The sequence below is a fragment of the Arctopsyche grandis genome, chromosome 9 (genome assembly GCF_051622035.1).
Source record: "Arctopsyche grandis isolate Sample6627 chromosome 9, ASM5162203v2, whole genome shotgun sequence".
NCBI lineage: Eukaryota > Metazoa > Arthropoda > Insecta > Trichoptera > Hydropsychidae > Arctopsyche > Arctopsyche grandis.
The window spans coordinates 15,299,058-15,325,522 of NC_135363.1; the positions used below are offsets into that span (position 1 = coordinate 15,299,058).

At 33.9% G+C, this 26,465-nt stretch overlaps 4 protein-coding genes across 4 annotated transcripts; 1 reads left to right on the plus strand and 3 right to left on the minus strand.

Annotated features, from left to right (window-relative positions):
- The first annotated feature begins 407 nt into the window (after positions 1-407).
- Positions 408-4,163, plus strand: LOC143917176 (uncharacterized). The gene is made up of 9 exons (XM_077438596.1): positions 408-596; positions 670-768; positions 843-950; positions 1,027-1,181; positions 1,252-1,416; positions 1,485-1,591; positions 3,385-3,496; positions 3,674-3,804; positions 3,869-4,163. The coding sequence occupies exons 1-9, from the start codon at positions 444-446 to the stop codon at positions 4,042-4,044; spliced, it is 1,206 nt and encodes a 401-aa protein (XP_077294722.1). The 5' UTR covers positions 408-443; the 3' UTR covers positions 4,045-4,163.
- Positions 4,073-9,894, minus strand: INPP5E (Inositol-3-phosphate synthase). Its single transcript, XM_077438594.1, has 9 exons — positions 9,326-9,894; positions 8,802-8,927; positions 8,593-8,721; positions 7,789-7,946; positions 7,431-7,706; positions 7,103-7,350; positions 6,919-7,030; positions 6,694-6,841; positions 4,073-6,621 (listed from the first exon to the last, which is right to left on the minus strand). Exons 1-9 carry the CDS (start codon positions 9,868-9,870, stop codon positions 6,507-6,509), a joined length of 1,857 nt encoding a protein of 618 aa, XP_077294720.1. The 5' UTR covers positions 9,871-9,894; the 3' UTR covers positions 4,073-6,506.
- Positions 9,895-12,189: 2,295 nt separating this feature from the next.
- Wdr81 (WD repeat domain 81) lies at positions 12,190-21,856 on the minus strand. Its single transcript, XM_077438037.1, has 18 exons — positions 21,555-21,856; positions 19,734-20,664; positions 19,479-19,659; positions 19,247-19,406; positions 19,028-19,152; positions 18,772-18,953; positions 16,107-18,686; positions 15,860-16,035; positions 14,715-14,902; positions 14,538-14,631; positions 14,288-14,467; positions 14,052-14,203; positions 13,659-13,970; positions 13,372-13,579; positions 13,133-13,288; positions 12,914-13,051; positions 12,582-12,838; positions 12,190-12,507 (listed from the first exon to the last, which is right to left on the minus strand). Exons 1-18 carry the CDS (start codon positions 21,765-21,767, stop codon positions 12,276-12,278), a joined length of 6,465 nt encoding a protein of 2,154 aa, XP_077294163.1. The 5' UTR covers positions 21,768-21,856; the 3' UTR covers positions 12,190-12,275.
- A 2,168-nt stretch (positions 21,857-24,024) lies between these two features.
- On the minus strand, positions 24,025-25,843 carry LOC143916502 (enhancer of split mbeta protein-like). The gene has a single exon (XM_077437636.1). The coding sequence runs from the start codon at positions 25,197-25,199 to the stop codon at positions 24,558-24,560; it is 642 nt and encodes a 213-aa protein (XP_077293762.1). The 5' UTR covers positions 25,200-25,843; the 3' UTR covers positions 24,025-24,557.
- Between the last annotated feature and the right edge of the window lie 622 nt (positions 25,844-26,465).

The window sequence follows — 26,465 nt, forward strand, 5'->3', positions numbered from 1 at the left end:
ATTCCCTCATCGCTCGGAATGACTAGAAGATAATAAGATTGCCGGTGACTGGCTGCACTAGTAAATGGATTAGAAAAAAATTGACCAACTGATTGCACCAAATGGTGTAAATCAACTCATCTTTCATTCAACATTTTATTAAAGTCAAATTGACTAAAAAGTAAGAAAACAAAATTCAAAATGTCCACTAGAAAACCTGAAGGTGCCTTAATTTCACATACATAACATTTTTTTCCAAATTTATTGCAACCAAAACGAAAACAAACGTCATACCTAATCTCAGTTACAAATATAATAACTACGCTGATTTCGACACTTTGATAAATCAATTTTTTCAAACAAGTAGTCTACCCGATACTCAGCTTATGATAAGATAATTTTCAACAATAAATTTAAGTGGCACTGCGTGTCAACCACGTTGTTGTAGAGATTGTGCTCTCGAAATGTATGCTGTAATATTGATCATCTTCCTCGCCTTTGCAATCAGGCACTTCAACAAACTCCGGAAACCTCCTATCTTAGGCATATATCAACAGGAAAATACGTTTTTTTATTTAAAATATGCCTTCATGCTAACAATTTTAAAGTTCAAACAGGTATGTACTACAATCAAACATTCGAAATATAAAAATATATTAATCATAATATTGTTGATTAAAATTTTCATAGATAATTTCTCGATCAAAGCAGAAAAGATTAAATGAAAAATTACAAACAAAAACTGATCATGATTTGGAAGGTCCGAAGCCGTTACAGAATCATCCCTTGGTATGGTTGCACTATTATTATTTTTAATTATTTATTAAATTTGATGTTTATAAACTTAACTACAACACTAATAGGCTATCGATGCTGTATATTTCAACGGCACTTCGAATGCAGGATCCGCTTTAATTTGTGGAGTTGCCCGACGACCCAATAAAATTTGCAATGCTTTCATGTACTTGCAAGTAATGATTGCTTCCTTTTATTTCGTGCTTGTTATCACGTGTCGAACCTTTTAATTAATTAAACAAAACTGCCTAGATAGCCGGAGGTGAATTGTTGCTTTCGCCAGATTTACCCGACACCACACTAGTGCAAACGGCTGATGAAGAAAAATACTATCACGTTGCAGGATTAAAAATCGATATGATAAAACCTATGGAGACTTGGAGGATTCGATACGAAGGAATTATGAAGTAAATTTAACAGATAGAATAATCATCCTACAATTTTGATATATGTATAGTTATAATTTTTATTTTTAAGATTGTCTAATGATCTAACAAAGAGTGTTGAAGTAAAATTGGATGCAAATTGGAATCGCACTGAATGGAATCACTTCAATTACGACACTGACATGTCTCCGTCTAGCATGGCGCGTGATATTGCAAGAGAATTGTGGAGTCAAGAATATTTTCAAACTCTAAACAAGTAAAATTTATCTTAGAAAATCAAATAAGCATAATATATTTCGATATATGTTTCGTTTCGTTTTATAGAGTACACCAAACTCATTATGAACAATATGGAACAATTAAAGGTCATGTAACAATCAATGGAACAGAACACGATATACATGTCGATAGTGTTCGAGACCATACTTATGGTATGCAATAACACTGTTCGACACGAAAAATATTTCAGAGACGAGATATGACTTTTCTTATAGATCTATGCCCAGTGAACACGAATCTGGTAATAAAAAGTGTTGATTGGCTCGAGATTCGGAGATATGTGTTTTTTAAATCGCGCGATTTTTCTATATCTTGGTGTTGTTCGGTCGATTTCTCAAAATCTGTTAATTTTCTGTTCAAAATGAATATTGTAATCTACAGTCGGGTATTTTATCTTTCATTTGTAGTACTTTTCAACTTTCAAATCTCTCTAAGTAGTCGTCCAATTCAAATCAAAAGTCAAAATTACGTATTTTCACTTGGGAGTTTTTCCCACTGTTAATACTATATTATATTGAGTATTTTCTATTGAAACATGTTTATTAGGATAGTGCTCTGGCCACACTATTTTTTGATTTCGTTTAAAAGGGTTAATTGGATGTGTGGTGAATTTTAAACCGGTAAAATTGTGAGGAAAAATTTCGTATTTGTAGAGGACAAATTTGTGTTGTGTGCGCTGCATCATTGTACGCTGTATGTGCGTCATTGTATACAACGATATAGTGGTCACAAACTTTTTTCAATGTGTTTTTAAATAATTTTGTAATGAAATAATAAGAAGGATTTGAATTTAATAATATATTTATTGAATACGAATATGTATAGCGTAAAAATAAGTATCAGTACATTTTAAGCACCCGAATAAAAATAAAAATAAACATGGAAAATAAAAACAAAAATCTAAAAAATATTTTTGTTTCGAAAGCATTATATTTTTTAAGTAGGTACAAAGTACTTTAAAAAAAATTAAATATTTGTTTTTATTCCTATATATGTTCTGATATTTCAATATCAGAACATACATATATAACATAATATTTTATTTTCATATAGATATATTTTTATTTTTTCACAATTATTTATCTTTGAAATGTTCATTATCTTCATATTTAATTTCATTTTGATTTTTGTTTTTATTTTCCATGTCTGATTATATTTCGGGTGCTTAAAATGTACTGATACTTATTTTTACGTTATACATATTCGTATTAAATAAATGTATTATTGAATTCAAATCCTTCTAATTATTTCATTACAAAATTATTTAAAAACACATTGAAAAAAGTTTGTGACCACTATATCGTTGTATACAATGACGCACATACAGCGTACAATGATGCAGCGCACACAACACAAATTTGTGCTCTACTAATACGAAATTTTTCCTCACAATTTTACCGGTTTAAAATTCACCACACATCCAATTAACCCTTTTAAACGAAATGAAAAAATAGTGTGGCCAGAACACTATCCCAATAAACATGTTTCAATAGAAAATACTCAATATAATATAGTATTAACAGTGGGAAAAAATCCCAAGTGAAAATACGTAATTTTGACTTTTGATTTGAATTGGACGACTACTTAGAGAGATTTGAAAGTTGAAAAGTACTACAAATGAAAGATAAAATACCCGACTGTAGATTCCAATATTCATTTTGAACAGAAAATTAACAGATTTTGAGAAATCGACCGAACAACACCAAGTTATAGAAAAATCGCGCGATTTAAAAAACACATATATCTCCGAATCTCGAGCCAATCAACACTTTTTATTACCAGATTCGTGTTCACTGGGCATAGATCTATAAGAAAAGTCATATCCCGTCTCTGAAACATTTTATAAGTCGTCATTTGTCGAACAGTGTAATTATATATGTATTATATTCACTGTAAATGTTTACAGAAAAAATTATATATAATATTTGTTCATTAACATTTTAAGGAAAATATAGAGATTGGAAGAATTTTCATCGATATGGACTACATTTCGTAACACTAGCTAATGGCGATCATATCACCGTTGGAAAGATTTGCATGCCTATTTGTTTCTCAAAGTAAATATATTTTTATTTGCATCATTATTTAAAAAGAATTATAATGCTAATCATTGTTATTTCATTTGTATTGACTTCATTGAATTTTTGTACCGCAATACATAATGGTCCAAATTTTCAAAATAAACAAACGATCGGCAATTGTTTTTATTTTTTTAAATATTCAAATTGTTTTAGTTTAACTGTGGGATTTATGTGTAAAAGCAATTCTAGCCAAATCTATCCAATAAGCTATTGCAATCTCGAACTTTATCAACATGGAGAAAATTCACGGCCTCCACTTGATTACGCATTTCAATTTGAAGCCGGTATGTACCATGCTGTATTTCGTTGATTACAATTAAATTTTGCTAACAAAACTAATATTTATAGGTGGAGCAATCTACACTGTGCAAGTAAATGTCACAGATTCGCCAACATTTTACATAGGCCAAGAGCAAGAGTGCCGTATAGTAGAGAGATTGGCCAGGTTTACGGTTAATGGTGTCGACGGCTGGGGAGCTGCCGAGTGGCAATATAGAAATGTCAACGGTGCTGTGTTACAATAAAATTATATTACAAAAAACATAAAGAGAAAAGTTGCAAACGTGTTTTTATTGCTTTAGACTTTGACGAATAAACAAATACACTGACATAAAATGGTGCGACAAAATCAACTCAAACATTTAACGTGCGTATGAAATTATAACAATACAAACATCACACTAACAAATTCAACATCAATACTGGCCATTCGAGTAAAAGCAATTATAATAAATAGCACTTTGTTTTGAAGAAACATAGTCATTTTGTTGGTAACAAAGCCTTTCTTAGAGGCGACAACTCCAAAACTCCAAAGTTCACAATTTGCTTAAATGGCCGATGTTGGTTCTAGATAAAACGAACATTTGGATTATAAACAAAGTATGCTTATACGATAATAAACACAACCATTTGCAAAATACTGAACAAGTTTAGTTCAATAGAATACATATACGGATACTATCTACTATATATATAGCACTGAAAATAAATGACTAGATTTACAATTACGTTGTGTTTAGTCTTAAAACCTATGGTTGTGCAATTAATTACGAATCAATGATACAAAAATGGACACACAAATCAGAATGTTTTATGTTAATCACAAAATCTTATTGAAGAATGACATTAAAAATTAGCTATAAAATTAAAACATAAAGAAATAATTTCTCATGTAAATTGATCGTTATAGTTTATATGTAGTTTTTTTATTATTTTTATATTAAATTTGTGCTATTATGTTATTCTATTTGATAGTCCTGTTTATTTAACTTAAGTTATAATTAAAATTTGCACAGATCAATTGACTATTTTGTTTGTGGAATTCAACCACAACATTAAAATAAATATACATATATAATATAATACTTCTTTTTCTTACAATTTTAATTAATCTTTAGTTTTGCATTGTTTTGTAAACAAGGCGTTCATTTACTATTGTAAGAATTTAATTTGGATACACGGTAGATTGTCTAAGCATAGCAAAATTAATTATAATGAATTTTGAAAATTTGTAACATTAATAACCTTAAATTTTAAAACATGTTAAAAATCGTATTGCTATAAGTAATACAGGGATGATTTTAGAATCACATTACACTTAAAATTATCACTTTCAACACATTATCAATCACAGATAGATACAAGCTAATCAGAAGAAGGCTCAGCTGACTTATATCAACTAGAATCATTTGCATTGACTAGATCAAATGTGAAAAGTTAATTTTACCATGTTAAGAAAAATAAAAGTCTAATAACACTTTAGTAGCAATTATCAGATCGGAAAATATTTGAGAATACAGAAACTTTTCACTATACATAATAAAATCACATCTACTGACTAAATTTTTGGATAAACTATGATAAAAGAAATGATAATATATTGAAATTCTATATAAATAATAAAATGGTATGAAAAATTATAAAATAAAAAAGTAATATGTAAAATGAATAATTAATGACACATACGTAAATAATACATATAATAAATAAACTTTAAATCATATTGTAAAATAAAATACTCATTATGTTGCAGAAAGAGTTTAACTCTGTTATTACCCAAGAGGCACTAGTATCACCAATGGTATATATGTAATATGGACGTACTGATTTCTAACTACATACTACAAACATTAATTTATCCATATTTAAAAATGGACATAATTAAACAGATCTATAATACTGTTTTTTTTTTTCATAAAATTATATCTTATAAAAAAATCTTTGGATTGAGAAAAATAATAAATATTTTATAAAAAAATATATGTATGAATAAAATGAGTAATATAATTTGTATAATTGGAATGTAAAGCATCTCTTCTGAGATGTAAAAGTTTAGGTATATATTGATACTTAGATTAAACAATAAATAAATAAAATAGTAAACGATGTTGTACATTATAAAAATACAATTATAGGAATGTATACTGCGTACAATTAGTACAAATGAATGAACACAAAATATTCGAGTCTTTCAGAAGAAAATGACTAACTCCACTTTCTAATAATTTTTCAATATACATATATGAAAATACATAAGAATTAAAAATCATAAATATATCAAGAGAATGATTAAAAATACTCTTATAATCAATTAAAAAACATTTTCGCATGTCATCTTGACTTTTTAATTGATTAAGCCATTTTTGATTTCGAAAATTTCATATACTGATTTAATTATGATTTGTCGATAAATCAAGAAATTCATATATCTATGAACTTGTTAAATTGAAATTAGCAATTATAAGCATCTTCTTGGAAGCACACAGGCATTTTTTATAACTTTATAATTGCTTACATATTAATAGAAAATTACAAAAGTAGTTTCATTTCGGAAGTGTCTAAGTATGTATTGATAAAATAATTTTTGTACCAAATACCACGATAGTTTTAAAAACGTATATAGTGTTCATGTGTACCTTTTCAATTTCACTCTAGAATATTAACAATTTTTATTTAACAAGAGATTTTCAAATATCTTCCCATAATTTTATTGAATACTACACACCACCGAAGTACCAGGAGGATGGTCTAAAAGTGCTGCTCTTCGTTTTATTCCCTCTAAATACACTTCTCTGTTGAAAAGACCTGCTGCTAAAGGAATTCTGAAAATGTCAAATAATATCTCAAGTACATTAAAATATACATATGTATCATATTTATAGTAAATTGCATACATATCAGTGCCAGGTCTCAACGACGCTGTGAACAATGCCCACACAGGTTTATGATCACTAGAACAAATTGAAGGTACAGAATCGTATGCTAAACAATTAACTATAGATGCTGGTTCTGAAGATTGTATACTACTGCTTCGGCGCAAACCTGTTATACAAAACATTTCATAAATTTCAATTAATCACAACGAAATTAATGATATTCTTATAAAATTATAAATTTACCGGGTATAGATGAAGTGGTCGAAATACTTTTTGTTTTATAAAGAATACGATCGGTATATGCTGGCGCTCGTTGTTTGCTGGAAGTGTCGAATCTTTGAGTACCAGGATCGTACTAAAACATTAAAATTATTATAAAATAAAATTGAGCAAGAAAATAATCCACAGATAAATAAAGATAACCGACTTTGTACGTTGGAGGAAAACGAATCGGAGCTTCTTGGAAACCCTTCAGTATTGTTTCTGCGGCTAAAACAGCAGCCAGTTGATCTGCTCGTAGTAACGATGAAGATTCTGGTGTAGTTTCAACGGTCGGAGAACTTCGACTAGTGTTAAATGCATTAGCAAGCCTGTGCATCACAGCAGCTCGATCTTCAGCCAAGCGAAAATTTAAATCACCGCACCATATGACGACATCAAAATTGCAAGTCACATCTATAAAATCGTTTTATTATGTGATAAAAACTGTGATGTTATTTTCGCTGTGTATAAATTTCAACAGAATATATGTTTACCTTTACTCTTTTTGTATTTCATTGGCAAATTTTTTGGGAGATCTAATGATCGTATAATTCTTTTGATGTCGTGAACTCTTTCTTTAACTTTTTCTTGGTGAGCTGTTAAATGCGCAGTGACAAATAAAAATGTGGTTCCAAAAAGGGCAAATGAAATCGCGACAGCCCCTTTAGTGCGAAACGCCGTTCCAGGTCTGACAGATATGCTCGATTCTTCCGGTAAAGAACAAAACCAGATAAGATCTCGTCTCAAAAATATTGATAAATGTAAAGTACCTGAAATGTGATATGTAAAAAATAAAAAATACAAAATGTAAAAGACATTGCTTAAATATTTCATTAAAAATAATATTCATACCTAAATTGCTCGAATGAAATAATAAGTGGGATGGTCCTAAAGCTTCCTGTATACATATATCCCATTCAGTTTTCTCTGATACCGATTCTTGAGTTCCTATCGCTAAAATATCAGGCACATGTTTAACACCACTTGGAAACAGGAACTCGTTAAGCTCACTGAAATTATGAATACATTTTTAATTTTAAAATCAATTCGATTGTTTTACAGCCGACATTGAACAATGAAAAAAATTATATAATATATTAGTAAAGAAGAAGAAATAAAGAAACGTATGAAATTAGTATGGAGTGCATTTGGACGAATGAATGCGGTTTTTAAATAAAAAATGCCACTTTGCCTGAAGAAAAAAATCTTCAATCAATGTGTTTTGACAGTGACGACGTATGGATGTGAAACTTGGACATTGAACGCCAAGTTGCTACACAAAGTCCAATGCACTCAAAGATGTGTGGAACGTTGTATACTTGGTATAACGAGGAAAGACAGGAAACGGAATACGTAGGTGAGAAGTATGACAAGGGTTGTGGATATAGTGGATAGATTGAAGAGATTGAAATGGCAATGGGCATCTGGCTAGAAAGGTAGAAAAATAAGTACTATAATGGTACCCGAGGGAATGCAAAAGGGTAAACGGAAGACCGTAGGGAAGATGGCTAGACAAAATTAGGAAAATGTGTGGAGTGAGATGGATGAGAGTTGCGCAAAATAGAGACGAATGGAAGCGTGTTGGAAAGGTCTTCATCCAGCAGTGGAATGCGAATGGCTTTAGATGATGATGGTGATGATATAATATATATATACCTAGGAGGCATTTGACCATTCATATTCCAAGTACCGACAAATATTTCCACCTCCCGATTTGGAAATACTTTTTCTAGTTCGGCAGCTCCTAACAATGAATTCGACGCTAAGCGGCCATGTAAAAAGTTTCTGAAATAAAAAAAATCCAGAATAATATAATATATTGATTAAGAAAAATGAACAGTGATAAAATAAAAATGAAGAAGAACCTTTCACGAGCCTTTTGAGTGGGTATTAGTCTTAAAACTTTAGCAGCTAAAAGTGAATTTCTTGCAAGACTATCGGTACTTCCCGATCTCGGTGTAGAACATGATTTAATATCTCTGCTGGAATCCCTAAATATGTCAAGAAATATATTTATATTAAACATATCAGGCAGCTAAAATGTAACTGTGCAATATTGATTATGGCGACCATTTATCCCTATATTTGGAAAACGCAAAAATTACATCTTCCGAATTACATATAGTCTTCATTTTGTGAATCCCATATCAAACATAATCGATCAATTTATTTGCGTATAGTGATTCACCCCTTGTATTGTAGATGAGTCACTACACGTTTCGACACCCTTTCGTTTGTAATAAGTAGAGGTAAGAAACAATCATAATCAGTAAGTGTTATTTTAAAAAAGCTCACAGAAAATATGTTGAAAATTAAAAATGTATTATTAATGTTTCCATCATATACAACGCTGAGAAAAAGGTCATCAAGTTTCAGTACAAAATGGTACCTGTCATGAAGGCTATACGAGCCGTTTTCAAAGCTAGCAACGGAAGAGGGTCTGTGTCCATTGATTCGCTTGTCAGCTATGTGTTGCATCTCCGATATGCTAACGGACATGCGATCGTCCCTGTTGTGAACGGTGGCCGTGGTGAATGGCTGCTTGTCACAATTGGGATCGCTGTGCGCTTTGGTGATACCGAGCTGGTGGTGCCTTCTAAGCGCATCGACATGCTTATTGAGGGGTGAGCCGCGTTGCGGACTGTCGAGCATGCTACGGGGGCGCGGCGGCAGGGATGCATGAGCAACGGTCGGCAACACAACCGAGGAGCTGCTGCTGAGACGATTGCTGGAATTGTCCGGCTCGGTCGCTTCAGCAGCAGCACCTTTGCTCAGAAATACCGTTTCGGTGAGGGGGTGGGGCCGTGTCTCCTCGTTGGGGTCGATCTCCTGGGAGCAACCCACTCGCACAGCATTGCGGCCAAGTAGCCGTCGACGCAGAGACACTTGTTCACCCCCGCTTCCAACCCCGCCGCCCACGCCACCCCCCGACATGCGGCTCCACTCTTTGCTGAAACTGACACTGACAGTTTAGTACACTATTGCCACTACTAAAAATTTAAATGTCATTTCTGTGCTACAAACTGTGGACGGTTCGGTGATTACTAGTCAAATGTGAATCGGTCACAGGACAACCGGTTGCTCTAGATCGGTCACACGTGATCACCCGTCACACTAAAACTGGTCACGAGAAAACTGGTCACACCCGAAAATCGGTCACGGAAAAACTGGTCACACCCAAAAATTAAAAATTGGTCGAATTTTTGGGTGTGACCAGTTTTTTTTGTGACTAATTTTCGGGTGTGATCAGTTTTAGGGTGTGACCAGTTTTCTCGTTTTAGTGTGACGGGTGTTCAGACCAATTGTCTGATGGTCGGCTTTCGTGACCTTACGACCCACGAGCTGGCCAATGTTTTTGGTGCTGTCCGCCCTGGTCAGCCAGCGCACACTTTATCGCCAACCATCGCCGCGTAAACATTACTCGCGGCTCGTTTCCTTGATCCCGAATCACCAGTTCGAGACTGGTGATGTTTGACGATACTTGGAGACCAGCTCCAGTATTCGTCCGGGGTGTATTGAGGAAGCCTAGTCTGCGTGTATAACCTCAAGTACATATGCTACGATTGTATACGAACTCCCCCCCCCTTCCCCCCTGCTTGCTCTCTGTACATTTAACTTAAAATACAGTTGATCATATACAGATTTACGACCTGTTTTCATTACATATAATCTCCCACCCTTTTTCCTACTTTACAAATCGCGCTTACATACGCACACGGTACGAGAGAGGGAGACAGAGAGCAGAGCAGCCATCAGCAGAGACCATCCCACAGACGACGATCGGCAGGCACCATTGGGGGAAAACCACGTCGACGCTTACCGTTGAACAACATCACGACATCAGGTGGCATCTCGATTGAGAGCTCCTGGCGTCCGTACAACGGGTGATTATGTGTGATCGATCTAGAGCGACTGGTTGTCCTGTGACTGGTTCACATATGACTAGCAGTCCGTTTACCCTGTGGACAAGGTATAAAAATTTGGGGTTTGCTGCAAATGTTGCAAACTACCAGCCTGCATGCTCTTTCGATTGCATTTTAACTGTTTGAATTTCAGCATGTACGAAAGACGAGATATTCATGGGGTTGCGCAGATGACATTTCGATGTAAATTGATGATTGGCAATTCTTAAAATTGAGTTGGATCTTTCTGGCAAGTTTAAAATGGCAAAAGCCGAGACAAAAGTATGAAATGAGCATGCGGGCGCTTGGTTTGCAATCGCTTGCAGCGCAGGGAAAAATTTTTTGTGGAAAAAAAACGGATTGTTGCGTAAATTGCGATCGCGCACACGAAAATCGTTGCCACAAAAATCGCGAATTCGGAATATCTGGCACTCGAGTTCTCCTTAGTACAATATTTCGCGTGGAATTGATGGAATTTTTGGGTGCCAGATGTTCCGTGATCGAGATTTTAGTGACCTGCGCGAGATCGCGTTTTGCGGAACAATCACCGAACCAAAAATTTGGATGCATATACATAAATATGTATAATTGATTACGACCTTTTTTCATTAATTCAATATCAATAAGATGAAATCTCGCAAAAACTAGATTAAGAAAATTGATCAACATACATCCAATTTTAGGTTTTAATCCGAGATTTTGCTTCTCATATTAATTTTAATATCGTGTTACGATAGCAAAAAAATGAATAAAAGACAATTATTATATTAGAAAAAACGTATATTTGAAATCTTTTTATCTCTTATATCTCAAAATAAAACTAGCAAGTCTTATTTCAGTGGTAAATATTACAGTATAAGCGTATATTCATCAATAGTTAACAATTTAATCAACGATTTAAATTATGTAGTTCCATTTTAACAATAAATTTATTCTGATATATGAAAAACATGTTTGGAAAAAATATATTGCAACAAGCCACAGTATAACAAATCAAAATTTTAAAATGGTGTAATTATTTTAAATATCTTCATGCATATTATCTATTTCAATATATGTATAACACATTAAAATTAATAACAAAAAATAATATTATATTTAAAAAGAAAAAAACAAACCTTAATTAACTTAATTTATCACTGAGAAAATTTGGATTGTATACGATCATTTAAAATGGAAAATTTATAGAAATATTATATAATATATGTGCATAAATACATTTTAAATTCAAATTAGGGAATGTTTGCTGAACAACAAAATACGCGCATGTAAACACTAAATAAAAAAAATCAAACAAACCCCATCACAATTTTTACCAAAGGTGTAATAAAAATAAAACTAAATTTATAGATATAATTGAACTTAATTTAGCTTCTCAAGATGTAAAACAGTTATTAAAACTTTGGTATTTTCCTATATTTAATATCACATTACTTATTAACATAATAAACTAACATTTCCCCCTTCTCCGCCTAACAATAACATTCTATTTAGTGGCAAAACTGCCAACGAAGTCAGAACACCTCTAAAAGTATCAGATCTGAGTTTAGTACTCGAAAAATTAGCTTCTGTATCTATTGCTGTATGAACACAGATGCGATTATTTGTTGTTCCAGATATAAGTTCATTGTAATACATTGAAAGACAGTGTACTGGCTCAGTCGATCCCCTGTAAAATATAAATAAAGTATAATACAATATGTAAACATGACAACGATACCGTTTGAAAACCGAATAACGTACTTTAATTGACATTTCAGTTTTCCATCAACTGTTGACCATGCCAAGACTGTTTGATCCAGACTGGAGCTAACGATAATTTTTTCATTGACGGTAACCAATTGTAAAACTTCTCCTTCGTGCGCCCTCCAATGGGAAATTAGCACTCCAGTACGAATGTCAATAAGTGATAAATGACCAGTAGCAAGTCCTACTGCTACCCACTTGCCAGATGGAGAGACGCACATGCAACGAATGAATGTGCTCGGATTGGAGCAGACCTATAAAAGCATGAATACAGTAAAATATATAAAAAAGTGACTACACGTTTAAAATTATTACATTAATATATTAACCTTTAACTCATGTGAATAACTGCATGTTCTAGCATCGATTACTTTTAATAGGGAATCAGTAGTTGCAGACAAGATTAATGTCGACGGAGCTGGCATTGCTTTCACAATACTAGCTGGAGTTGTTTTATTACTATCCAACTAAAAATTCAAATTCACAATATCATTCAATTTACTTATAAATAATAATAAAAAATGTTTTTATACATATAACCTGCTTACCTGTGCAATAGTGGCTTCCACATACGGATCCCAAATATGAACTGCGCCATCAGTTGAAACTGTGAGTCTTAACGATTCAAGGAAAGTTAATGATAATACCCCTTTACGATGCCCTGAATATGTCCATTGACAGAAAGACACGGAAGAACCATCTCCCTGCAATATTCACAAATAAAATTAAAACTGAAACGTATTAATAGAAAAAAAGTTTTATATATTTAAATAATAAAGTGAACTACCTTATTTCGCAAAGACCATAGTTTGACTGTTTTATCTTTAGAACCTGTCATAAAACTATTTTCATTGTCTAGGCAAACAATGTGTCTTACAGAATGTGTATGACCTGAAAACGTTTGTAACTTTATCTGCTTTAAATTGAATTGATTTTCTTTGTCAGGGCGACCTATTTCATGCTCCCAGTACATTAGCCAATCTCCACGTAAACATCTATAAAATTCATGGTAAAGTTAATAATTTAACAATAAATAAGAAAAAATAAAAATAAAACCATATTATTCCGAATTACCTGCTTGAAACTGCACTTCTACTTTCTTTATATCCAACAATATCTAATGCATATACAGAATTAGAGCCCATTCGGTGTCCATTTGCAGCGTCATATGGTTCATCTTGAACATCAATTCGATTGCCAATTACAGCAACATTAGATCCAAAACTATTAGCATTAGATGTTTCTTCAGTGTTACTAGGCCTCTGGAAAGGAACACTTTCAGACACAGAAGCATTCGGAGCAGGAGTGGGATCTGCAGTAGCTTCTTGATCAACATTTGGTGGAAAATTAGGAGATAGTTGAAAGAGATCATCATCAGATGACCCACTAAAATACAAATTGATGTGTTTTATTCCCATTTTAAATTTAATACGAAAATAAAAATACATAGGTGAGAAAAAATAAAACCTTTGCGTAATGTAATTTTCACTAAGGAGTAAAAGTGTTGCATGGTTGGTAAGACAACTTAACATTGTACTTCTTCCAACAAAGTCCAGAAATGGTACATATATTTGGTAAGCTAACTCACTAGTAAACACAGCTTTGATCTCTTCTAATGCCTAAACATGAACAGAATATTTTAACACGTGTTTCAAATAATTAAAAGAAAATGTCATAAAAATGAGAAAAGCAACTGAACACACCGTATCGGCTGCTTCAGGTGGTTGTTGAGATGGCGATGAACTTCTTACAAGTCCAGATTCAGTAATAACACCACCTCTGATCTGCCATTCTGCTGTTGATCCATCTCTACGTATTTCTAAAAATGGCGTTCCCTCTTCGGTGGCAGTATTCTGTGGCTCTGGAGCTTCTTGTACTGTTTCCTATTGATTAATTTACCAATTGAGTTTCATTTAAAAATAATTACAATTTTATTTGGGAATTAATGCTTACTCTGGTTGTTGTTGCTTCAGCATTTATCGATTCAGCGTCAGATTCTCTCCATTCTCTGAACGGAAAATGAAATCTGTCAAAAACTAAGCAGAATCTGAAAAAATAATTAAATGGATTAAAAAGTGATTATGCCATTTATATTAAAATTATAATTCATTTATAGCATCAAAAACGTACTTTTGCAGTGCAGGAACACACAAATGCTTTCTTGTCATTTCTGGACCAATTCTCAATGCAATTACATATAAAGTTTCTAAGAATTTCTTTGCCAAAGCTATCCTTGCAATTTTACCGCTTGGAAACAGAGTACGTGTTGATGAAATCAGACGTATGGTTGGGTGAAGAATATTTTTCAAAATTATATCCTAAAATTGAACAATATTTATACATACATTTAGCTGCAATATATAAGAACGCCACAGTCTTAGTAAAACTTTGCTAAATTTAGCATAGGAAAAGGAGTAAGACAAGGAGATACCATCTCGTCCAAGTTATTCAATGCGGTACTTGAGGGAGTTTTCAGGAACTTGGAATGGGACACAGCAGGAGTAAAAATCAACGGTCGCTTCTTGAATCATCTTCGGTTCGCAGACGATATAGTTTTAATAACTCGCGATCCAGCTGACCTACTTAACAGACTAACACAGCTGGACAGGGAAAGTAGGATTAAAAATTAACATAGATAAGACCAAACTAATGTTTAATAGTTATTGCATGCCTGATAGCATCTCATTAAATGATAAACCAGTAGAAGTAGTAAATAGTTATTTATATTTAGGTCAAATAGTTGACATGTCCGGTAGTAAAGATGAAGAGATAAAGAGACGTATGAAATTAGGATGTATTAGGAGTACATTTGGACGAATGAATGTTGGACACTGAAAGCCAAGATGCTACACAAAGACCAATGCACTCAAAGAAGTATGGAGCGCTATATGCTCGGCATAACGAGAAAATACAGGAAATGGAACACATAGGTGAGAAGTATGACAAGGGTAGTGGACATAGTGGATAGAGTCAAGATACTGAAATGGCAATGGGTGGGCTACGTGGCTAGAAGAATGGACGAAAGGTTGATAAAAGAAGTGCTTGAAAGGTACCCGAGAGAATGCAAAAGGGTAAAAGGAAGACCGCAGGGAAGATGGGTAGATGAAATTAGAAATATGTATGGGGTGAGATGCATGAGCTAGTTGCGCAAAATAGAGACGAGTGGAAGCGTGTTGGAGAGGCCTTCATCCATCAGTGGATGGTGAATGGCTGTAGATGATGATGATATAATATTCGAATGTCAATCAAAAACATAATAAATTTTTTTTGACTACCTGTAATTGCTCCATCAATTTGACATCAGAAAGAAAAGGGATGAGATTGCGTAAAAATTGAAAACATGATATAACACCGCCTTCTAATGATTTCGTCATTCGTCTCTTAGCCGATGCAATTAAATCACCCATATGGGGAAAATATTGCAATAGAATCAATTGTTCACCATACAAATCTACAACAGAATAGTCATTAGAATATTTGTAGTAACTAGCATACATGCAACATGTGTCATAAGTTTAAAACCTGAAATCGTTGTTAGACATTTTATAACCTTGGCAGCATTACTATCACCAACAAGGTTTCCATTAGTGATACACAATGAGTCCAAATCTTTTTGTTTCACTGCAACTCCTGTTGGCGGCGATAAATTTTCCTTTCCCACATAACATAAAGTCAACATTTTTAACAAATTTCTGGTTACATATTTCGACGTGAGAACTGGTCCCAATCTATGCGAAAGCCAAATCAAACTAGCCGAAGTCATTTCAGATATATTGTAATCTTGGGCGCAGCTAACTTCCAAATTTTCAGAATTCGATTCCAAAACATCCGAGGCTGATGCAGTTGCATGCTGAGATTCTGAATTTTCAAAATTTTCAATTTCACGCACGTAACTTCTGAATGTTCCAGATTTCGATGGTAGATTTAAAGGCGATAATGGATTGTTAGAATCATTTATTTTGACATCAATTGCTTTCTCTAGCACATAATAATTGGAAGCGCCCTCTTTATATTCGTTCACAGCTTCATCGGTGAATTTTGGTTTTCCATCTACTATGACAGTCTCCGCTGATTGGTCATGTTGTGTAGACATTTTCAAACTTAGTATTCTCGCTTCTTTATTTATAGCTTCAAGTAGATTTTGTACTTTTGATTTATCATAACCAATCCCGCCTGTAGGTTTAGTAGCATCCGACTCGTCAGTTTCTTTATTTCTTTCACTTTCAAAATGAAATACCTCTGTCTCTATAGCTGACTGACTAGTCTCTGGTTTGATTATTTCTGTCTTTACTGAAGTGTCTTTTTCTAATGGTGTCAAAACATTTTCAGATCCACAAGAAGTATCTGGTGAATTAGTGTCTTGATGGACACTTATAGCAACTTTCAACGTATCGTCACGATAATTAAGCTTTTTAATTGAGTCGTGCGATTTTGTATCAAAGTCACTTGCATGTGTATGCATAACTGAATCTTTATAAACAACATCTTTATAACCACCAACAGCTTCAACGAGATGAGGAATAAAGTTGTCCAAGAAACATTGCAATCCAAATCGTATAATCAATTGTAATAAAAATATATTGTGATACAATTTAACAGACTTTCTGTTGCTGTAAATGGTAAGATTCTGTTCAGTTTCTGAATTAGTGGTGACACAATTTTTATCTAAAATTCTTTCATCGTAAAGTCCGAGGATGAGTTTTAGAAGTTTATTGGATGTATCAATTGGTCCTAATGTTCTTGCAAAAGTATCGAATAAATACCACGCAGCAAGTATACATGTGTCCTTATTCTGCAACATCTCTATAAAATGAGGCAATAATATATCTACACTATCAAATTGATTGTAACTAGTTATTTGGAGCAAAAGTTCTTCGAGCTGAAGTGAGCAAGTACGTACTTTTGACTCTGCGATCTTTCGAATGAAATAACATTTTGTTTTATCGAGCGTTTGGTATTTCGAACAATCTCGGCCGTTACATTCAAACGAATATAAAAGTTGAACTTCTCTCTCCGCTAAAGAATATTCATGAATAACCCTAATTATAGAATACAATGTAGAAAAATGGTCCGGAAATGGTAGGAAGTGATTTGTCAAAAGCGGTTGTAAAAGTTGCAAAGTTGAGCAAGAAGGGAAACCTGTCTGTGTAATGCAAGAATAGTTCACATCGGACGGGTTCAAATCTAAGTTTTGCACAACGACATCCTCAACAACTTTTAGAGTATCTTTAAAATTAGTTTCATTTATGCGCAGTAATAAGCATGCTACGAATTTAACGCACTTTGGCAACAAATTAATATTTTTCTTCAATACCAAACGACACACTTTGTAACGTTCGTTGAAATTCTGATTAGCGACCAAAGACAATGGTCTGACTTTGTGATAGAGAAAAAGTTCAATTATCAGACAACCCAACACTTGCATGTCTCTTTTTCGATTAGATGTAGAAACTTCTTTGAACAATGATGTATTGGTAACTTGCCGAATGTTGAAATTTCTATCCTTTTTCTCTTTGATATAAGGCTCTTTGGCATCGGTTTTTCCATGTCTCTTTAAATAGTTTTGTTCGTAAGATTCGACAAATATCTGATTAGTAAATGAATTTGAATCTGATGGAATATCTGGATATTTTTTTAATAAATCTGTTTCGAACACATCGTCTGAAACTTCTGAAGGCTGTACCACATTCTTGGTTTTATTACCGGTATTTCCACTATTTGTCGAATAAAATGTTTTTACTTTGAAATTGTGTAAATGCTCATAAGCCATTAATTGACTCAGAGGATTATAATCTTTCGGAAGATGTATAATATTTTTTCCAAATTCAGGTTGTTGAACTTTGTAACGTCGCTGAGTAGTGTGTGGAGAATTGATTTTAGCATCAGAAGTCACTTTTAATGGTGATAGTACTGATTCACTTGCAGGGGAATCTTTACTGCTTTTTCGAGTAACGCTACTGCTCTTATTTCTCGGTGGATGTGCTTCGGAATGTTTTTGACTTAGTTGATTGATCAGATTGGAATAATTCTGAGGAGTATCAGCAGAATCTTCATCATTAAAAAATAAATCTGTTATAAAATCATTAATCTTAAGTGACGTTTCTGAAATATGAACAAAAAGCAGCATTACAAGAGTTTCAGTACAAAATCACAAAATCCAATTGAAGAAACATAAACCACTTCATACTTTTTTCTTTAAACCAGACTAGACGAGGAGGAATTTTTTCTCCCCAACCATCAGTATAAGGGTAACGCGATGGATGAGGAGAATTGAACAATTGCACAGGGCTAGACTTATTAAGATTTGTATGACCGTCAACGAGAGAAAGACACACATTTTTTGCCCTCACAGCTGCATTTCCAGAAAGTCTAAATAAATAAAATAATAAAATTAGCGTGAAAAAACATATTGAATAAGAAAATTATTTGCAAAAATAAAATACTTGTATCCAAATGTTAAATCGATCCAGTGATGCAAAGATTCTGACACTTGAATGCTTTCTAGAGCTTCTCGGTGTTTGGCAATGAAATCTTCAATGCATGTTGCCCACGCAGGAACTTGTAAATCCTTAAAACGATAATAATAAAAATATATTAAACATTTATATACTTTAATATATTAATATTCTAACTTCATAACATCAAGATAAAGTTAAACATACAGGTAAATCTTCATGAATGCTTCTGAACACAGACGGATCTGTGAAAAATTCAGGTATACATTCATCAGGAGTCCATTCTTGCATTCTTTGTATGGAGCTAGGATATTCAGCTGGTACCCAATTATTTCGAACATTTTGACAAAGAACATTTTTAGGAGTCCTGCAAATTAAAACAATATTTTGGACACTTCTTTGCAAACAGAAAATTGATGTAACAGTTAGAAGAGCATACCTTCTTGCCATATATACATAGTAAGTTATATCAGATAATACATCTGAAACGTGATGCGGTATTTGAGGAGTAGACGTAGATACTGAAAAGTCTTTTCCCTGAACATCGTATGTCATATCCAATTGCTTGTCACCTTTATTTAGACGAAATTTCGATTTTGTCAAATCACGCCATTCTTTTCCTGTAAAAATACTTATGAATTTAAAATCGAGATTAAATGTCGAAGTAAAATTGTGCATGAAAAAGTATGATTACCACATCTAGACGAAAAATTAGTGACCCACGGAATTATGGGATGACTGGACGGTTCGCCGATGCGTCTTTTGGCTAAGGCATTCAGTTGCAATAGATAATCTAAATTGCTCAAACAACCCTTCATCCACAAATCGCAAAGCTTTTCCAAACTTATTAGCTCATCTCGGGTTAGGGATTTTGCCATTTCACCAGACTCGTTTGAAGTTTTGGAAGTTTTTTTGATATATTTGGAGTAGTGGTCGGTGGATATAGAAGTGACGTTTTTACTCACTTCTTGCAAGTCTTTTGGATTTACGATGCTAATATTAAATGTTAAATGTGGTATCACTTGAATCCAAAGATTTTCCGTGACATATATATCATCTAATCCAATTTCACCCAAATATAAGCCTCTATTGTACATAGATTTCATGATCTGTAACAACTGGTATATTATAAATAGCCTTCTTCCATAGTTGCTTTCGAGCAAAGCTGGACTGAACGTCATACATTCTGACAAATTGTTTTTATGCGAAGAGTGGTGTATTAGGTATATGTTTTGCTCTGTTTCAACAGCGCATAGCACGGGTGAGAGATTACATTGCGTTTCATATATTCTAGATGCATATTTACCCGTTACAACTTCAGACGTCTTTGCGTTCGGATCGGATGGATCCGTTTTAATTTTAATTATTTTACAGCCGTATATTCTTAAAATAACTTCTATTAATATGACATTATAATCGAGGACATTAATAATGGAATCTTCTTTATTGGAATTATTACTATATTGAGCAACATATTTTTTATACGCTTCTTTCCATAAATATCTCTGATTCGTACTGGATATATAGAATAAAAGTTGCGAATAAGACATCGGCACATCAACTTTGTCGTTGGTCAACTTTGACTTTGGTAGCGGCAGCACTTTTTCATTCCTTTTTGGAAAAACCTACAAATGAAACGTCATAAAAATTCAAACACAACAATTAAATTTTATTTTGCAAGACATACATTAAAATATTATTGTTGCGATATTAAATAAAACTACCTATAGAATATGTGCGAATAATGTGACATCTTGCACAATTGAAAAACTGAATACATTGCTTTTCTAAATTTGATTTTTTTAAGAAATGTATGTATTATTTTTTAATAACTATAAAAATTATCATAAATAATAAATATCAACTTTCGCCAAAAACGATTGCTTTGCTTTGATCACCACGGCGATTGCTTTGATGATTTTTTAGACATATTTATATAACAACAATTATATGCAAACCACTATTTACTAGGCATATGCATATAATCTCTTACTATAGTAATGAGTATTGTGAAAAAATTATAAATTTCAATACCAATAAATTGTGCATTTCAACAATGTAACATTTTGTATAAATTTACGATAGCAACCTGAATACTTTCATTTCGTACAAGGGAGTCAGAATTAATTAAGTTATCAAATAAATTTATTAAAATCCATATATATATATATATATATATATATATATATATATATATATATATATATATATATATATATATATATATATATATATAAATTGAATACATCTATTGTTGCACATTTAAAGGGAAAGAAAAATTTTTTGGAAACAAAAAATCATATTATACCGCTTGGTCAGCGGTATAATATGATTTTTCTACATTTAATTATTGAATTCTATTGGTCAGAATATGGGTAATTTAAATTTGGTATTATAGAAATGTTATACAATATAATTAGTACATATTTCGTGTTAGAATGAATTAACAAAACATCGTTGCAACGAATACTTAAATATAGTCATTATAATGAAAGGATGGGAATATTCAAGATACCTGTATGAAGACATCTGTACAATGAGAGTCTGGAATGTTATCCACTTGAGTTGGTGGTATGTAAAGACGACTACGTGTCGCCAGCTGGCGTAACCAGGCATGAGGCGCGCGGGACACCACCAGTTGGGGGCGCAGAGGCGAGAGGGGCGAGGCGGGGGCGGAGCCCCCAACCACGCGACTCCGCAGTCCCAGCTCCGATTCGACGGCCTCCATGGATAGCCGTTAAACGAACAGTGACCGACCAACAGACCGCGAACCCACCTACCCAACAACTGTCATCGGCCGACGGCCATAACACCAACAATTATTGACACCACTTTGACAGTTGAAACATCACAAAATATGCCCTACACCCCTGAGTTATTTGATGAGTTTGTTTTATTTCGATATTTACGCTAATACGTCAGCTGTAAAGCAAAATGCTGTATGACGAATAACTTGGCTCCAATTGTAGTGAAACAATCATATATTTCCTACCATTCTGCCTTTACTTTATTAAATTATATTTTGCAGTTCTTTATTAAAATTTAAAGTGGAATTTCTATTTCTTGTTCGAAATGAGTAAGTGCTTTTGACACTTTTCCCGAGGTCAAAAACTAGCCTTGGCTTTTAAATACTTGTTCGGTCTATTTCTAATTAGATCAGATTGAAAGGCATTACCTATCAGTAGGCCTGACGAGAAAAGAATACCAGCCGATGATATTAACTAGGGTCCACCCCCCGAAACGGCCTCGACTATATTTTATAAAATTTAAATTATGGCAAATTTTTATGACAAAAACTAATAACTTATAAACTCGGAATAAAAACAACTTGCACTAATTGAAAGCATTAATAAACCGGATCTGTAGTGACGATACTACACCAGGGCCTGGATTTTCTTTTGGCGGCTCTGCCTATCAACATCTAATAAATTGGAAAATTGGGCATCGCGAGAATCAGTGTCGATGAAATGAAGGGGGATTTAAATTGAGCATGCTATCTTTTTTACAAACCTTTTCTATCTTTCACTCCCAAAAAATTGTTATATCATCAACAGTTTATTGGCTATGTTGAATAAATTTTGTAGTTTCAAGGTTTTCTCTAAATACATATCGTTTTTGAGTGTACCTATACAAAAACAAAACTTCATTTATTGTTACTACGTACATAGATAGAGAAAAAAAATTGGTCATGTATCAAAAAAATGCCCTTACTTATTAAATGAATAAATAATAAAAAATTACCACTTACACGAAAACCATGTAAAATGCAAAGGAGGTATGTAAAAAAATTTATTCTCGAAAAAAAAATGTTTTATTCGGAACATTATTTCCTATTGCCACACTTTTTTGGGAATCTTTTTTATTTTAATGTTTATACATTTACATATTTTGTAATTTAAATTACAATCGAAAAATAAATTAATTTAAAAGTTCGTTTTAACATCTATTGGAATTTTCACAAAAACTTGGAAAAACCTTCAAAAATAATAATTCTAATTTTATCACACTTCGTTAACAGATGTCGCTTTAAGATTATTACAATTCCTTCGTGTTTGACAATATTGAATGTGTACAAAATACTAAAGTAATCTTTACATTACAATATTTTTATTTTATCTCGAGTTTATTATATATTAATATACGGTGGAAATTTCTACCAAATCATAACCTACCACAAAAGGGAAAATAAATAATCGTATAAATTTAGCTTTCCCGGATATGATTTATAACTGTATTTACACTTTGGCTTTATTATCTCGCTATGACGCACAACGAATGGAAATTATAGAATTATTAAACACTATAAATAAACAAGATACGAGCGATACACTTTGACACGAAACATGTAGGCATGAGAGCTATTAACTATTTTTGTAAAGAAATGTACTGTCTATAATGTATAAATTAAACCTGTCAATTATTGATAAAATTGACGGATCATTTCTATGTATAATATATCCAACTATATTAACAACGCATTTAAAAACCTGCATGAATTATCATTCATCAACAATATGATCATACAGTACATATGATTCTTACACGATAAATGCAATAGCAATAGTGTCACAGTGAAAAGTAGTGCGATAATAAAGTAATTTGATAACGTGTGTTGGACTCGTGCATGGGCACGAGGCTCGGCTAACGACACTTATCAGCACGCTGATAACAGACTGATTGATGAACGTCTTAGTACAAAATAACACAAAATATTATTGAAAAAATATATAGATTTTTTTTGTACACATATGGCTCATCGGAATTGCGCTCGTGCCTGAACGCACGTATACACAAATTGCTGAAACGCTGAAAGGCAGCAACCAAAGATAAACACGCAATCTTATGATTAACGTCAGATTGCATATTACAATTTAATATCTACATATTACAGCAGATTAAATAATGTATACTTATTTGAATATACGGTTAAAATATATTTGCATCTTTTTCCTAATGTATTCATCAATGGTTTTTTTTTTAATTTATATGAATATTGTGTGTTTATGTTGTAGTATTGTTTTGATACTTTTTTTATGTCTATTTTTGTCAATGGGTAGGAATTGGGTGTTTCTAAGGGATATTATTAATAGTGTATTAAAAATGAAATACATGTATAACTTTCATATAAATGGCATTTTATTCAATATATTTTTCTCATTTATCAATCATCATCGTATCACAGGAATGTAAAAAATTATACAATTATTAAAAAATAAATGCTCCTCAACATACCCGTGATGACTTAAATGCAACATTGCATTCATCGTTAATGAAACAAGAGCTCGAAATTTCGACATCACAGGTACAAAACATAACAAAACTACGATTATAAAAATAATATAATAACATACATTACAACCTATTATCACATAGTCCCTAACCTATTAAAGCTCAATCGAGAGGTCCACTGAAGGTTTCGACCACAAAAATAAACTACAATTAATTAAAGCCGGAGATCCGTCTATTCGACACTACGATTGGAAGACGTGGTAATATAAAATTAAAGTCCACTGGGAATTCACCACGGACGCCACACGGCTTCTTCTTTAGTGGCAAAGCGCAACAATCCAGCGGTGGAGCAGTCGAGGGGCTGATGAGGAGACATAGGCGGTTCGGGGGAACACGCAGGAGTCAAAGGTAATCCGTAACAAGTAGACGGCGAGGGACTGGCAGACGAAAGAGAAGAAGGCGAAGAGCAAGGAGTAACTTCCACACTGAGAGGCATCATCTTATCCATGTCGTTGAGGCGATGACCGAGATGAGTCATGAGTTTGGTGCCGAGGGCGACGTCGACTCCGGGAGTGGCAGCCAAGCACTTGGAGACTTCAGCAGCGGCGTGGGTGAATCCAGCTCGGAATCTGTCAGCGTTGGCAGTAGGGCTGGTGGCGAGCTTGCGTTTGCAGCGAAGATTGTGCAAGTGTCGCACTGTCAGTTCTAGTATGTCGGCCTTTTCCAACTTGGCGACGTTCTCGCCTTCGGCTTGCAGAGCGGACACCATGAGTTCTTTGAGCTCGTCGAGGCAGCGGTTGATGCGAGCGCGACGTTTCCGCTCGAGCATGGGTTTCATGACTTTGCGGTATTGATAAGTCCTGGAGACGGGTTGAGGCCCGTCGTCGGAGAAGGTCTGGTTGGCAGGGACGTACGAGATTTCGTAGGCCATGTCTGTGTTTTGACAAGTGTCGGTGAAGGAGCGGTTGTGTGTTGGTTGTACGGAGGTGCTCTCGCGGTGAACGTTCGAGAGTGAGTGAGAGCGCGTGGCACGCGCTGGCTTATATAGTGGCGAGCAGCGTGGGAACGAGTGTCGGTGCGGGGTTCCCACAGACCGCTGAGTACAGAGCTCAGAACTCGGCACGGGCCACCTGTGGGCGCAGCTGGCGGGCGCGCACACGCCGCGCTCGACCTGACGCTAGCTCAGCCTCAGCTCACTACCACTATCAAACCACACCACACCACACCACACCACGGCTACTACACTCTACTCGGGAATTACGCAACGCTCAGGAATTTCTCGAGCTGGCGCGCGCGCCCGCTGACCCGCGCTCGTGCCCTCTTCCGTTGACAATCGCACGCGCCTAAACGCCTCTCATCAACTCGCCCGCCGCTTATTATCATCATCATCATCATCATCATCATCGGTTTCGTTTTTGCTATCGATCGCGCGCGCGCTACACCATGCCGTGTGCTCTGTATTGTTGTTGTTGATTGCGATTTGTAAACAACACATCGAGTACGCTTTTCGTGGAACGTGTCAAAGGCTAAAGTGTCACACTTTCCAAAATAAAGTTTCAAGTTTCAGTTTTTGCTTTCAGCATAGAATGTATCTGTTAGACACGATTATCAAAATAATGATCAATTTCAACACAATTTATGAAATATTATAAAATGACAATTTTTTATTAATTATAAAATGATAAATTGCCTTACCCATACAAACTTATCAGACATTCCTATTGCTCAATTGTAGCACTAGAGAAATTATTTTTTAATATGCTATGGATATTCACCTATTGGTTCTATTTTTTTTATTAATCAAAAAAATAAAAATATAGAATCATGCCTATGGTGGATATAAATAGCATACTAAAAAATAATTTCTCTAGCGGCATAATTGAGGAAGGGAGAAGTCTAATATGTTTGTATGGACAAGGCGCTGGGGTCCAGCCCTCTTAATAAGAGGTAGTTTATATGAAAAAAATACACAATTAAATACAAAAAAAAATTACACATTCTTATGATGTGAATTTAAGCTAATTCATACGAAAAGTCCGTAAAACTGATATCGTTTTTTTTTACAAGGTCTTTTCTTAGGTTTACTTCGCAAACGATTTAGTATCTTTTCCTACAGTCTTCCGATTGTTTTGAAAGTTTCCCGTTTTTATTACTTTTTAGTTGTTCTATTTGCTTTCACTTGTTTTCTATATTTTCC